This window comes from Eretmochelys imbricata, chromosome 14, assembly GCF_965152235.1.
Source record: "Eretmochelys imbricata isolate rEreImb1 chromosome 14, rEreImb1.hap1, whole genome shotgun sequence".
Taxonomy (NCBI): Eukaryota; Metazoa; Chordata; order Testudines; family Cheloniidae; genus Eretmochelys; species Eretmochelys imbricata.
The window spans coordinates 15,949,505-15,962,769 of record NC_135585.1 but is presented as its reverse complement, the minus strand read 5'-3'; the positions used below and the strand labels follow the sequence as shown (position 1 = coordinate 15,962,769).

At 50.4% G+C, this 13,265-nt stretch overlaps 1 protein-coding gene across 7 annotated transcripts in view; it reads left to right on the top strand.

Annotated features, from left to right (window-relative positions):
• Nucleotides 1–1,604: 1,604 nt before the first annotated feature.
• Nucleotides 1,605–13,265, top strand: part of FBF1 (Fas binding factor 1) — a 38,006-nt gene continuing 26,345 nt past the window's right edge. For 2 of the 7 annotated variants that reach the window (XM_077833223.1, XM_077833224.1), the window contains exons 1-11: nucleotides 1,605–1,690; nucleotides 3,456–3,575; nucleotides 4,017–4,044; nucleotides 4,914–4,955; nucleotides 5,342–5,432; nucleotides 5,997–6,057; nucleotides 7,048–7,098; nucleotides 8,084–8,228; nucleotides 9,479–9,562; nucleotides 11,248–11,361; nucleotides 12,158–12,311. In XM_077833223.1, coding sequence (XP_077689349.1) covers nucleotides 3,573–3,575; nucleotides 4,017–4,044; nucleotides 4,914–4,955; nucleotides 5,342–5,432; nucleotides 5,997–6,057; nucleotides 7,048–7,098; nucleotides 8,084–8,228; nucleotides 9,479–9,562; nucleotides 11,248–11,361; nucleotides 12,158–12,311 — 773 coding nt within the window. In that variant the 5' untranslated portion in view covers nucleotides 1,605–1,690; nucleotides 3,456–3,572. The remainder of the gene's footprint in view (nucleotides 1,691–3,455; nucleotides 3,576–4,016; nucleotides 4,045–4,913; nucleotides 4,956–5,341; nucleotides 5,433–5,996; nucleotides 6,058–7,047; nucleotides 7,099–8,083; nucleotides 8,229–9,478; nucleotides 9,563–11,247; nucleotides 11,362–12,157; nucleotides 12,312–13,265) is intronic. The other 5 variants (XM_077833225.1, XM_077833228.1, XM_077833226.1 and 2 more) reach the window with 5 other exon arrangements.

Sequence of the window (13,265 nt, the reverse complement as noted above, 5' to 3'; positions counted from 1 at the left end):
CCTCAGCCAGTAGATACCTGATCAGTTCTGAGAAATCTGTCCCCCAGCTCAGCCTATCCTGCCATTTGAGCAAGCCACTTGCAAATACTATTTCCCCAACCCTGTCTCAGTGAGCACTTAGCCGCTGGGAGTCTGCAGCCTTCTTTCTTACTCTGCTCCCAGCTACATACTATTCCACTACCTGGGCACCACCACCACTCCCCAGGCTTGTTTCCCTTCTACCTTGGATGTGCTCCCCAGCCACCTGGTCCTATTCTCGACCTGCTTCCTCTTTCCCTGCTCCCCTTGACATTCCTTTCCCACTGGTGATCTCTCTTCCTTGAGGTTAACTCCAGTTTCTTTGTCTGCTCCCAGCTTAAAGGCCCCTGGCGGCTCCGGTCAGCACCGCCGACTGGGCCATTAAAAGTCTGGTCGGTGGTGCCGCGGGTTTAAGGCAGGCTAGTCCCTACCTGTTCTGGCACCGTGCTGCACCCCGAAAGCGGCCAGCAGGTCTGGCTCCTAGATGGGGTCTCCGTGGCTCCGTGTGCTGCCCCCACCCTGAGCACTGGCTCTGCACTCCCATTGGCCAGGAACTGCGGCCAATGGGAGCTGGGGGAGGCAGTACCTGAGGGTGAGAGCAGTGCGCAGAGCCTCCTGCCCCCAATCTAGGAGCCAGACCTAGTGGCCATTTCTGGGGCACAGTGCAGTGTCAGGACAGGCAGGGATCCTGCCTTAGCCCTGCCTGGGAGCCACCCAAGATAAGCTCACACTCCAACCCGAGCCCCTGCCCCAGTCCTGAGCCTGCCCCCCTAAACCCAGAGCCCCCTCCTGCATCCCAAACCCCTCATCCCCAGCTCCACCCCAGAGGCTGCACCCCCAGCCAAAGCCCTCACCCCCCTGCACCCCACTCCCCCATCCCAGAGCCCCCTCCCACACCCTGAACCCCTCATCCCCAGCCCCACCCTAGAGCCTGCACCCCCAGCCCAGAGCCTGTACCCCTTCTGCACCTCAACCCCCTGCCTCAACCCGCAGCCCCCTCCCACACTCCAAATCTCTCTGCCCTACCCCCTAGCCTGGAACCCCCTTCTGCACCCCAAACCCCTCAAGCAGGCACCCACAGCCTATACCCCCTTCCACACCCCAACCCCCTTCCTCAACCTGCAGCCCCTTCCCACGTTCTGAATCCCTTGGCCCCACTCCCCAGCCTGGAGCCCCCTCCTGCCCCTCAAGGCCCTCACCCCAGCCCAGAGCCCCCTCCCACAACTGAACCCACTCCCACTTCTGCCCGCCCCCCAGGCAGCCGCAGACCCCGCAGTTAGGTGCTTCTCTCTTCCAGGCCATGGCCTTAAATACCTGAGAGGCCCACCCCCTGCAGCAGGGCCCCCCAATTCCTATGCACCTCTCAGCTAGCAGATATTCATGCAGAAGGTGCAGCCAGGATGATTTCGGAGGCTGGGGTGCCAGAAGTTCCCCAATCCCTGAGCAGCAGCTCCCCACTCTCCCCCGCCCCAATGGGGGTCTCATCAGCCCGGGCAGATTCTCCACTCCCTCCCCCTCCCTTTCCTGTTGATCACCCCAAAGGAATGCTGGGAGATGTAGTTCCTTTCCTGCTCCAGAGCCGACTCTCCCGGCAGGGAGCTGGCCAAGGAACTACAACTCCCGGGGTCCTCTGGGCTCCCGGAGTCCCGGGCAGGATCCCTGCGGCCGGAGGGTGAGAGCTGGAGCGTTGTTGCCTGTCTGCGGGCGCGGGGGGTGGCTACAATGTACCAGGACCCTGGATACAATGTATCATATCCGGGGCGGTCTGCGCGTCCCCGGGGCTGGCCGGGCCTGGGGGTCGGGGGGGCTGTTCTCTGGGACTGGAGGCTGGGCGCTATGGTAACCAGGGTGCTCCGCCGCCGCGCTGCGGGCGTTATCCAGGGCGGGCTAGGGCTGGGCCATGGAGCCAGAGCCGTGGGGTGCAGTGACGGCAGGGGGAGAGACCCCCTGCTAGCCAGGGGCAGGGCTGGGGGCGCTCTGAGGCCATCAGGTCAGCTGCTTGGGGGCGTCACCTTCTGTACCAGCCCCTAGCTAGTCGGTCGGTGTCTGAGCCCCTGGAAACCCTCCAGCCCTTCCTGCCGCTGGAAGGCGCTTTTCTCTCTGTTCCCCTCTTCCCGCCTGCTGCTCTTCCCTCTCCACCCCCCATAGCTCCTCTCCCTCTGCTGCTGCTCAGAGCTTTCCCCCGGAGCAGCTGGGTGAGTGACACCCCTGTCAGCAGCGTCAGTTTCATTGCTGCCCAGGGGGTTCTGAAAAGCCCTGGTGGAAATGGACGCGACTGGAAGGTGGAGGGCCCTGAGCAGTAACCGGGGCAATGGAACTGTCTGTCTGCAGACTCAGGAAGAGATCGCTGATCCGGCGCGCAGAACTACCAGGGCTAGAAACACTCCTGAAAGTTTGCACAAGCTGCTAAACCAGATTTCTCCATTCGCTAGGGAAAGTTGCTACTCACCACTGGCAAGTGGACAGTGGGTTTTAACTCCTGTAGGAGGCACTTGCCTCCAGTCGGGATGGCAGCGATAATGACTCGAATGAAGTGTGACCTAAATGCCGTCTGCAGGGCCTGTGTTTACTAAAGAGGACACAGGTCACAGACAAGACCAAGGCCCAGCATTCAGGGTGCCACCCTGAGCCAAGCTGTATGTGGACGTATCAGGTCCCAGCATGCGGTGCTCCATCTTGATGCAAACGGTAGATGCATGCTGCGCTCGGGAACTTGAAGCCCGCATCCCTACTTCAGGGGTTACTGTTGCTGCAGGCTGTGTTCTGTGTGTTTAAGGGCTGCTTGGCTCAAGGAGCATCACATGGTGGAACTGCAGTCTTTTAAGTCCACATCAGTGTATTACTGGACCGATCAGATCAAGAGCATCTTTGCATGCTGGGATCTGGAGTCTCTGTGGGCCATACCTCTTTAAATCAAATCAAGGGTGATTATAATCTGCTCCATTTTACACAAATTGAGTGTGACCTTCCCAATCCTGGCAAGGTGCTTAATTTAATGTGAGAGGAAGGATACTCTGGGGTTTTGGGCACAGCAGATGATGTGGATTATATTCCCAGCCTTGCCCGTGGCTTGCCATTTGACTTGATTTACTTACCACACTAATATCTGGGTGCTATTTGACAAGCAATCCAGAAAGATAAGCAGACAGACAAATCACTGACACTCTCTCAGTGCCTAAATTTACATGTATGAAACAGGGATAATCACATTTACCAACAACACAGGTGTATTTCAAGGCTTAATTAACTTGTTAATGTTTTTGAAGCATTTTATGGTTTTCCTAAGGAAATCATGTTATTCTAATGAGTGAGTGAGTTTAAGAAAGCAGAGAGGTGGAAAACTTGACATGTCTCAATTGCAAAAGGAATTCCATTTCACAAAGCTCCTGTCGAACATGAAGGTGAATCAGGAAATTTTAACTCTCCCTTTCACTTAGGTGAGGCTCAAGTACATACGAGCGCTGTACTAAAGGATTCTACAGTATGTGAAGGTGAAGACTGAAGGGCTGTATAAACTGAATCACCGGTGAGGGAGAACTGTTGGAAGCCATGAGATGGTAAGGATAAAGTAAACACTATTGGATAGCAGTCTCCTGTCCTCTAGAACAGAATCACTTTGATTTCATTTCTGTGACATGCACTGGCTCAGGTGTGCTGGTAGGTTTTGATGGCAAATCCTGTCTGCTCAGAAGGAACTATGCTAGTTGCAGTCTCCTATAGTAATCTTTGTTCATTACCTGGTGCAGACTCGACTGAGGAGGATTTCTAGTGTTGTTTGGGTTGTGTGGAGGAGTCTGACTTCCTATATGGACAAGTCAGAGTTCACTGTGGTGATCGTGACGTGTCAGATGTGGGATGAATCTGGCCCATGAATTATCTGAGCTGCAGTTCTGTGATGCAGAGAATTAACGTCTTGCATGAAAAGCCCAAGTTAGACGACCAGTCTTACTTTCAGTGCTTTTATTCTTGTAACGAGGGAACTTTTCTTTTCCTGTTAGGCTGCAAAACCCAAGAAAGGTTTAAAAGGTATGTGCACTTGTACGTTTCTCACTACGATACCCTTTGGGCTGTTTGAGAAGAGGTGGGGTAGAGGTAAGCCCACGCTAAGGTGTCACTGACACACCCACAGGTACAAGGGGGAATCCTGGCTACTGGCTTCAGGTTCCTTGTCGCCAAGATATGAACATGCAAAGTGTTAGTATTGTTTGTGTTAAGGCATTGCTGAATCAGCAGTGAAAATCAGCTTCCTCTTAAATCAGGCAACCTTGCACATAGGGACATGTTTCCCCTCCCATGGGGACTTATGCAGATCCAGTGGAGACTATAACTTTATCAAACTCAACTTGTTCTTTCCCTCCCATCAGCCTCAGTTGATATGTCAGAAGCTGTCTCTCCCCGTTGTATGCTGCCACAGTACAGAACAACTTCTGGCTTTCTAAGCCTCTGTGGGTCCTTCGCATATTTTAGGATGAGAGCCTCGTTAGATTACTTTAATCTCTCCATGTGCCAGCGACTGAGTAATGGGGAGCATCTTGCATCTAGTAAATAAAGAAATCCCCTACTTTGGCCAGGTGAGGGCAAACTTCTCTATCAAGAGCCCCACCTGGGCCACACTTTCTTATGTTCAGAATATATCGGCTGAAAACTTGGCCCTGCTGAAGTCAGTGGAAGTTTTGCCATCAACTTCAATGGGGCCAGCATTTCACCCATCATCTTTAGGCTGACCAGGAGGAACCCCAGACCTTATGCTGATGATGCGTATGACCAAATGTTTGTCCTTGAGATTGGAGGCTTTCAATTAGACCAAGTGCTCTCTGAATGTATGAAAAAACTGCTTTTATTCCACATGTTGCCCAGCTCCCCTGATGAGATGGCCTTGCTTTGTTTCATTCTAGGTTCCATCCAGGACATGTTCAGTGACCTCCTGGGAGATGATGGTAAATGCTCTTTCACTGACATTGAGAAGGAAGCCTCCCTCCGCCAGCCCGCCCGCCCCCCCCCCTCCTCTGGATGTAGAGCTGGTGAGACGTGCTGGCTTGGCAGCCTTGGAGAATGAAGCCTTCCATTTATTCATAGAGCAGCTACAGCATTGGCTGTGGAAGCACAAGCTTCCCCTGCCACTGTGCATCAACCTTGTCCTCTAGGGACCCCCTCTGGGTAAAAGGGATGTTCAATTTCCATGAAGTCCGTTCAGTCCTTGGCTCCTCAGCTGACCTGGACATCAATTGAGGGGGAGGGGTCAGTAGTGGAGGTGGTACTTGATATGCAGCTTTTGGAGCAAAGGTCTGGATCAAGTTCCATATTCTCCATGATTTGTTTCTAGATGAAATCCCCATTAAATCCAACAAGCCTTCCCAGCAGTCTGGGGGCAGTGGAAGGAGATCCAGGGAAATTGTCTCCAAAGCCAGCAAAAAGTGAGTACGTCTGAATCACGCTATTAAATAAGAGATTGAAGAGGGAAACTTTGCTGTTTGCTGGTGTCCCGGCACCCCATGAGCTCCTCAGCCATGTCCTGTGTTTCATGTCTTGCTACTTGTCATTTATTTTTGGACTCTACAGTTATTGCTTTAGGGGGAGATATTTCAAGGCACAGCTAGGGAGTTTGGTGCCCAAACCCCTCTCAAATTTCCATCCCTCTGACTGGTGTATTCTTCCCTCCGTTACACCTGCACCAGGCTACTGAAATAATAGGACCCCATTTAATAAGGTTGTGCAGGTGGTGCTGAGGGCAGCGTTTAGCTCTGTCTGAAGAAATAGCCATCCTAGCACTAGTATAACTCCACCTAAACTCCTCTTGTACGAGTCAGAATAACTCCCGTTCTGCAGGGACGTCTCCCAGTCTTCTCTCCCTGTCAGTGAGACATGTCCCCCTTCAGACCGCAGATGGCTGCTGCAGTAAGCTCCCACCAGACCTCCTTTCTTGGGATTGTGTGCCGCGAGTCGCAGGGCAGTTCCTAATTCTCCTGCTTCTGTTGCAGGTCTGGTTTGGAGGATGGTGTCTTCAGCAAGATGGCTGCAGAGGACGGTGCAGAAGCAGAGGTGAACCAAGGCCTGGGGGGGGGGGCTGAGAAGGGGGAGAGTGTGTGTGTGAGTGAGATGAGGTTCCTAATGAACACACAACCAAATTCAGCCCTGCTGTAATTTCACTGAAGCCAGCTGAGTTCCCGTAGGGATTCCTTTAATTCTAGGAGTCCCATTGACTGCAGATCTTATTTGGACATCCCTCTAGTTGTTGCAAAATGAGGACGGATGCTTGCATGGACGGTGAGAGAATGAGAAGCAAACATCCTAGTTGGTGCTGAGCCCCGGTGGGTGACTTACACTGGAATACAATTAATGCCTGTATCACATAGCACTATTTGGTGGTAAGCAAAGCAAGAATCCAGATTGTCTTCCTGGTGTAGTGTCGCTTCCACCAATCACTGTCCAATGACACCAAGGAAACAAAGTTCCTTGGTTTCAGGGTTTCCCAAACACGCATGTTCTCCTAAGGAACTGAAAAATTTCCAGGTCTCAGAAGACATAACGCAAGGATCTCAAAGCACTTTACAAACAGGACTCAAATATGCCTTTTAGTGCTCCTGGGAGTTGCGTGTGTATTATTACCCCTGTATTACACATGAGGAAAGCTGAGGTGCAGAGAGTTGAAGTGACTTGCCCAGGATCACAGTGAATCCGTGGTAGAGTCAGGAACAGAACCCAGAAGTCGCGACTCCTAGGCTCCTTGTGTAACTGCTGTAGACACGCTACCTCCACTGTAACCTGGTCAGTCTGAGTCCCTGGTGCTTTATTTTAAATGCAGACAGGACAGCCTGTCCGATTTACTTACTGGCTCATTTCCACGTTGGACTAGATATAGAATAGATGGCATTTCACAATGAATGCAGAGTGTGCCAAGGCAAGTGAAAATACTTAAGCAAAATAAAAACATGCCTTTTATGTGTATTGGGCTTTCTTGAGCCTCCTCTGGTGCTACATGCGTCCGACTGCATGTTAGTGCGATCTCATCTCTCCTGACTTTGCATGCAGGGATCTGACCTCTCAGATGTAGACCCACAAGCTTTGCTGGAGACCCTGAAGGTAAGTGAATAAAACATTACTAGTCTTCGAACTGCACTGACCGTGGCTGTGACATGCTAGAACTAACCTCAGATTTCTCCCTCCTTGGGTACGTCTACGCTGCAGTCTGAGAGGTACTGCAGCACACGTAGATGAACCAAGGCTAGCTTTGACCTATCTAGCTCGAATAATGATAGCAGTGAAGCTGTGGCAAGGCGGGCTAACGGCTCGAGTACACCCACAGGAACCCGGGCAGGCTTGTGCAGTCCCTGTTGCCACCTGTGCCCCCACTTCACTGCTGTGGTTACGCGAGCTAGCTAGGTCAAAGCTAGCTTGGGTATATCTGTCTAGGCTGCAGTCACACCTCTGATTGCTGTATAGACGCCCTTGGTCTGCATCCCAGTGTCTCTGAATCAGTGTTTAATTGTAACCTCTTCCTCCAAGAGCTTTTCTTCGTAGAAACCCATGTTTCTGAGACCCGGCAATGAACTTGATGTGCGTGCAGAAGGCTTGCAGCGTCAGGCCTCCATTTATTTTTCCTCTTTAAGTATTTCCCAGCCACATCCAGTTACAAACCTCCCCACTGCTGAGTATTGGAAAATAGGGAGGCCAGCACATTTGGTGGCGTTGACATGTGCTTTCTGTGGCAGTCTTTGTCACTCCCTGTGGGCCCCCGCCCCAGGTGAAGAATGCAGGCTGGGTGGGTCTGCTGCCCTTGCTTCTCTGGGGAGTGATTTGGATTAGAGCTGGACTGGGAACCAGGTCGGGGATGAAGGTCCACTGGCCAACCTGTGGATAAACCCTTCCAGAGCAGATAGGAGGGCCCTGAGAACACCATCCCTGGCCAGCAGATAAGAAAGGCAGCATATGTTTTAGTTTAAATGTCCATATTCATGTGTTCAGGAATATCCTGTCAAAACAGGGCGTCTTCACCTGCTCTGCTGCCTGAGCACCAGGGCATCAGCTCAGTTCTTCGTGTTCCCATGTATGTTCTTTTTATTCCCAGGAGATGGATGACATGGAAGCTGATCTCCTAGGCATAAAGAAGTCTGGTTCTGGGGCTGGGAGGACAACAGCAAAGGGTTTCGAGAACCTTGAATCCTCAGGTGACCTGGCAAAAACTGCAGGGAAGCTAACGACTGTTGAGAAAGGTGAGTGCGATGAGCTAACCCTCTGCTAGCGCTTCTTTTATACCTGGCCTGGCCGATTGCGAAAGGGCTTTGAATGAAGCTGTTGCCCTCTGGGGCTTTGAATCTTTGATTCTAGAATATCCTCAGGGACAGGGACTGTCCCATGACCAAAGCTGGATTTTATCTGTTTTACACCAGGTCCGGGGCCTAAAAATATGTTCAGTGGCTCGCGTTCGTAAACATTAAAAACATAGAGTTTTGTTTGTGTTTGTACAGCGCCTAGCACAATGGGGTCCTGGGCCATGGCTGGGGCTGCTCGGCACTACAATGTTATAATAAAAGAGTGATGGTTCCCTACCTAGAACCAGCCCTTGCTACTCTCTTACGTGCAGTGATAAACCTAGGGGCACCCAGACTTTGCCCAGCCAAGGGCCACACAGGCTCCTTGCCCAGAGTCTGTGGATTGCACCTTATTCTCACGCCATGAAGCAGACTGTAGCTGTCGTCCCCTTCAGACACAGGGGCTGCACCAGGAAACTACAGGTCCCAGTATGCAGTGATCTCTGCCTGGATCCAATCAGGCAGGCTTCCCGCGGGAGATGGAGCACAGCTCACTGAGACCTGTAGGCTGTGTGGCACTGTACACCTGCGTTAAAGATGAATGTGGCTCTGGATCATATTGTAGCACTATAGGTGGCATATGACCTGCTGGCATGCATTAGCCGTGCCTGGAAACACTTATAATAAAGCTCCATGAACAGTGATATCCAGCCTCTTAGGGTGGGGCAGCTCCCAAACAGATCGTGTTCAAAGTGGACTTGACGTGGGTCCTTTCTGAGCAGTGTGGCTTGAACCTACTGTAGAAGACAGTTGGAGGCACAGATTATAATGAGAGACAAAATGGAGCTGCAGCATTCAGACCCACAGCAGAACATTGCACAAGTTGGTGGCTAGGTTTTCGGCCTCGCTGGTTTATAAAGGGTCCATCTACCAACTAAGGATCAGGATCAGAACACCACCAGAGGGGAGCTGTTTGCATGAGGAGCCCTCCCCAAAGATATTCCAACCCTTGAATCCCTTGGGGGAATTGTGGGTTGTTATATGTACTCTGCAGCAACCTGAGAGGGTAAAATAGGCTCCTAGCTGGAAATAATAACCCTGTATTTACTCTGAATAGATTATTTCCATACGCGGGGAGAGGGTGGAGCATGCACAGTGAAGAGGCTCTGCCTGTCTGTCTGCAAACCCCCCTATCTGATGGTTTTTTACAGGAGAGTCTGCCACTGGAATTGAAAAGAAACCCCTCTCCACTCCCGCCACCCCCCAGCGGCAGTACAAGAAGTTTTCCTTTGAAGGTGGGATTTGGGCGGGTACAGTTGTGGGCACTCAGCTCTCACAGTTTGACTCTCACCTTTAATTTACGGGGAAACTAGTAGATCTTCGTCTCCTTTAAGGATAAGTTTGCTGGAAGAGTCGCCAGGTAACAGGGCACAGACAGAGTCTTTCTCCTTTAGATCACCAGTTTAAACCTCCTCCGACTCAAAGTACCACGAGGGTGACGTGTGGGAAATGATCTCCTACTGCGGTTCCTCATGTGTCCGTAGCACAAAAATCATCTGTCGGATTGGTAGAGTCCAAGGACTACACGGGCCATGAACACCGAGTACCTTCTCGTGCCCAACAGTGCCCTCTGTAGGTTGGAGCTGAGGCAAACTGGGCTCATGGGGCACTGTGAGAATCCGATACATGTTCTCTAGGCACCACTCTCCAGCACTAAATTCACATAAATCTTGCTGCCAAAGGTATATGAGAGGAACATACGGTAGAAAAAACTCTACAGCAGTTTGTCATGGTAACGTGAGAAAACCATGCCTTAGAGATAAAGGACTGTGGGGGTGTGAATTTGACTTCAGTTCATTACTCTGCCCTGCATCTTCTTCCCTCCCATTTCTCTTTACTCAATAAACGATGAGGATGAGTCTAAAAAACAACCACATAAGAGAATAGGGAACCTGGCTTAAAAAATATCCTATAGTGGGGTGTGTGGGTGGGCTCTGGTCTCTGGATGGGATTTCTGGGAGTACTATATTTAGGATTATATTGTCACATGTCTTTTTAAATGATAATCGATGTAACACACTGAGATCTTTGTATAGAACGTTTTATAGAGGTATAGTGCTTGACAAGCATTAATAGTTTAAATGCCCCCCACCGCTGTGAGGTGTTACAGATGATGAAACTTTATAGATGGTGAAACTGAGGCGCAGCACCTGGAAATAGAATCCACGTCTCCTGCTTTTCCAGTCCTATGCTTTAACTAGGAGTCTATGCTCCCTGTTCTAGGGCCTACTGAAATCAGTGGAAAGAATCCCAGTGACTTCACTCGGCTTTGGATCAGGCCAATAGACGGCTATCTATGGGGCTGAGATAATGTGAGAACTGGCCTTCTCGTGGCATTTCCATACCTGGACAGGGCAAGTGCGAAGAGAAGGCCCGATCTCAAGTGATTGCTGCCCCATAAATGATCCCTTAAGGGAAGATAATAGGGTAGAAAATCATGAACCTATATAGAACTCTTGAGATACTGGACGTCACCCAAATCCAGAGAGATTCAAGTGTAACGGGTTCCTTGCAGAATCTGAATTCACAGCTGTGTTTTATCACTAGTGGAAGCTGCCATCCAAGGAACAGGCATTTTGAGACTGTCCAGATTCACATGGCACCAACGTTGAGGCCATAGGAGAGATCCAAGACTTTATGGCAAAAATAGGCTAACCTGTCTTTCCCAATGACAATATAGCTCAACTTCCAACTCCAGGTACCCCTAGGAGGAGTTTGCTCCCAAGCGCTAATACTGACCCAAGGACCCACTGAATTTTGCCAGTAACTCCAACAGGAGCAAGATCTGGCTAATGCAGAATCCCCAGTTCTAGATGATGGTCTCAATATTTAGCTCTTTGCAGATAGTCCAGCTCCAAGAAGACAATTTCCAAAGGCCAGTTGTTTTTTTTTCCTTTTATTCCCATGGGGCAATTGCTAGATTTAGACGATCCTTTGGCAGGTCTTTTATCGGATGAGGAGGAAGATGCTGCTAAGAAGTTACCTCCAACAGGCACCAAAAGTAGCCCTGAAAGACATACTGGACCAGCCAAAGGTATGGAGTCACGCTAGAATTATACCCTAACCATAGAACTAGTTTGGGCTGCTCCGTAATTTGCTTCAGTAGCATGAACACCCTGCTTTTCCCACCTTTTAAATCATTGACCTGTCAATTTTACTGGTGCTCCCTGGGTATTAGACATTCTCACTATCGACAAGTGGAACAGTAGATTAATGAACTCGCCTTTCGCCTCTGTGGACTTGGGTTCAAATCCTAGCTTTAGTCTCACCCCTAATGGATTTTTAATCAAGGCATATTTAGTATCTCTGGGGTGGCTCTGGATTGGGATAGTGAGGGCACTGCAGGTCAAGCTGGGGTTCTGGTGGTAGAGCGGCTGGGAAAGAGGGGAACATCCAGGACTAGTATCGCGGGAAGTGCTGCAATTCAGGACTGAGGTGGGAGTGCGAAAGGAAGTCTGGAGTAGCCGGGGCTGCTGTAGTCTGAGATGCACTGGTAGAGCTGGGGGCAGACTGAGATAGCAGGAATCCTACAAAGCAGGAGTGAGAGCCTGCAACATCCCCAGTGCTAACAAGTGCTAAATAACGTCTCCTTGTTAATGGTCACCAAATTCATCAAAAGATGCAATTTACAAAAGAGCGAGAGAGCATGCCGCAAAGCAGTGCGCTAATACTTTGTCACTTCCCAGTGATTTGTTCTTTGGCTTCAAAAGAACAATTTACGGGAGACTGTGTCAAAGATCCCAACCCTGGGACGAGCGTTATGTGTCATTTAAACTAGCGCCGTAGACCCAGTGGTCTCTGCTAAGAAAGATCTTCCTTCCGTTTAACAGGGACGTGTCTCTCCTCGGCTCCTGGCCATGCTGTTGCTCCCGTGCGGAGGAGGGAGGAGCTGACATTTGAAGATGATGGGGATGACCTGATGGACGCGCTGGGGTTTGACGAGGGTCCGAGGGGAGAGCTGAAGCAGGAGAGGAAAGGAGAAGAGTAAGGAGTTGCTAGGAAATACAGAGTGACTCATGAGATAGTCACACTGGGTTTCAATCATTAAGGGCCTTGGATTGAAAAAGTGCAGAAGAATATTACATGTACTTTGTTACCCCAGATCTACGTGGGCATGAAAGGCATGAATCACCTGAGCAGACTCACTGCGATGACTATTCTGTATCACTGCAGTGGTCTCAAAGGCCAGGTCTGCACTTAAAAATTAGATCGGCCTAGCGATGTCCCTCAGGGCTATGAAAAATTTCTCCCCCTGAGCACCGTAGTTAGGTTGACCTAACCCCTACTGGAGGCACGGCTAGATCGGCAAAAGACCTAGCGACCACCTCTCAGAGAGGTGGATTAGCTACATTGACAGAAAGCCCCTTCCCTCAGTGCAGGCAACGTCTGCGCTGCAGAGGTGTAGTTGCAGAGGTGTAGTTAACTTTGAAACTTTGAAATAGTTAACTTTGGTCCCATTTAAACTGTTGTGATTTTTAATAATTTGTATTACAGTTGCACCTAGCAACGGCACTCATGAAGGCCCAGGTCCCCATTGTGCCAGGCGCTGTACAAAAACAGCACAAAAGGACGGTCCCTACCCCAAAGAACTTCCAGTCTAAGTAACACCCTGTTGAGATGAACAGGAGCAAATCTCACCCTTCAGCGCTATTGTTTCAGGCTAGCTGGCTGCAGACTCATTCAGGCTGTCCTGCAATGGGTCAGGGTTGGAAATATTTCCTTGCAACTGTAAGGGCTAGAAATTTAATTTCATAGATATATATAGGTGTATTTAAAAAAAAGAAGAACCAGAAGCAGCTCAGACTGTGAGAGACGTGCTAGAAGGTCATGCCAGCCACTCCCACGTCAGCTCTTGAGCGCAGCCTCATTTGCCCGCAGAGGGAAACAGACAGTGCTTCAATGATTTCCACCCCCACCTAGATGCTTGTAATTCTTTTT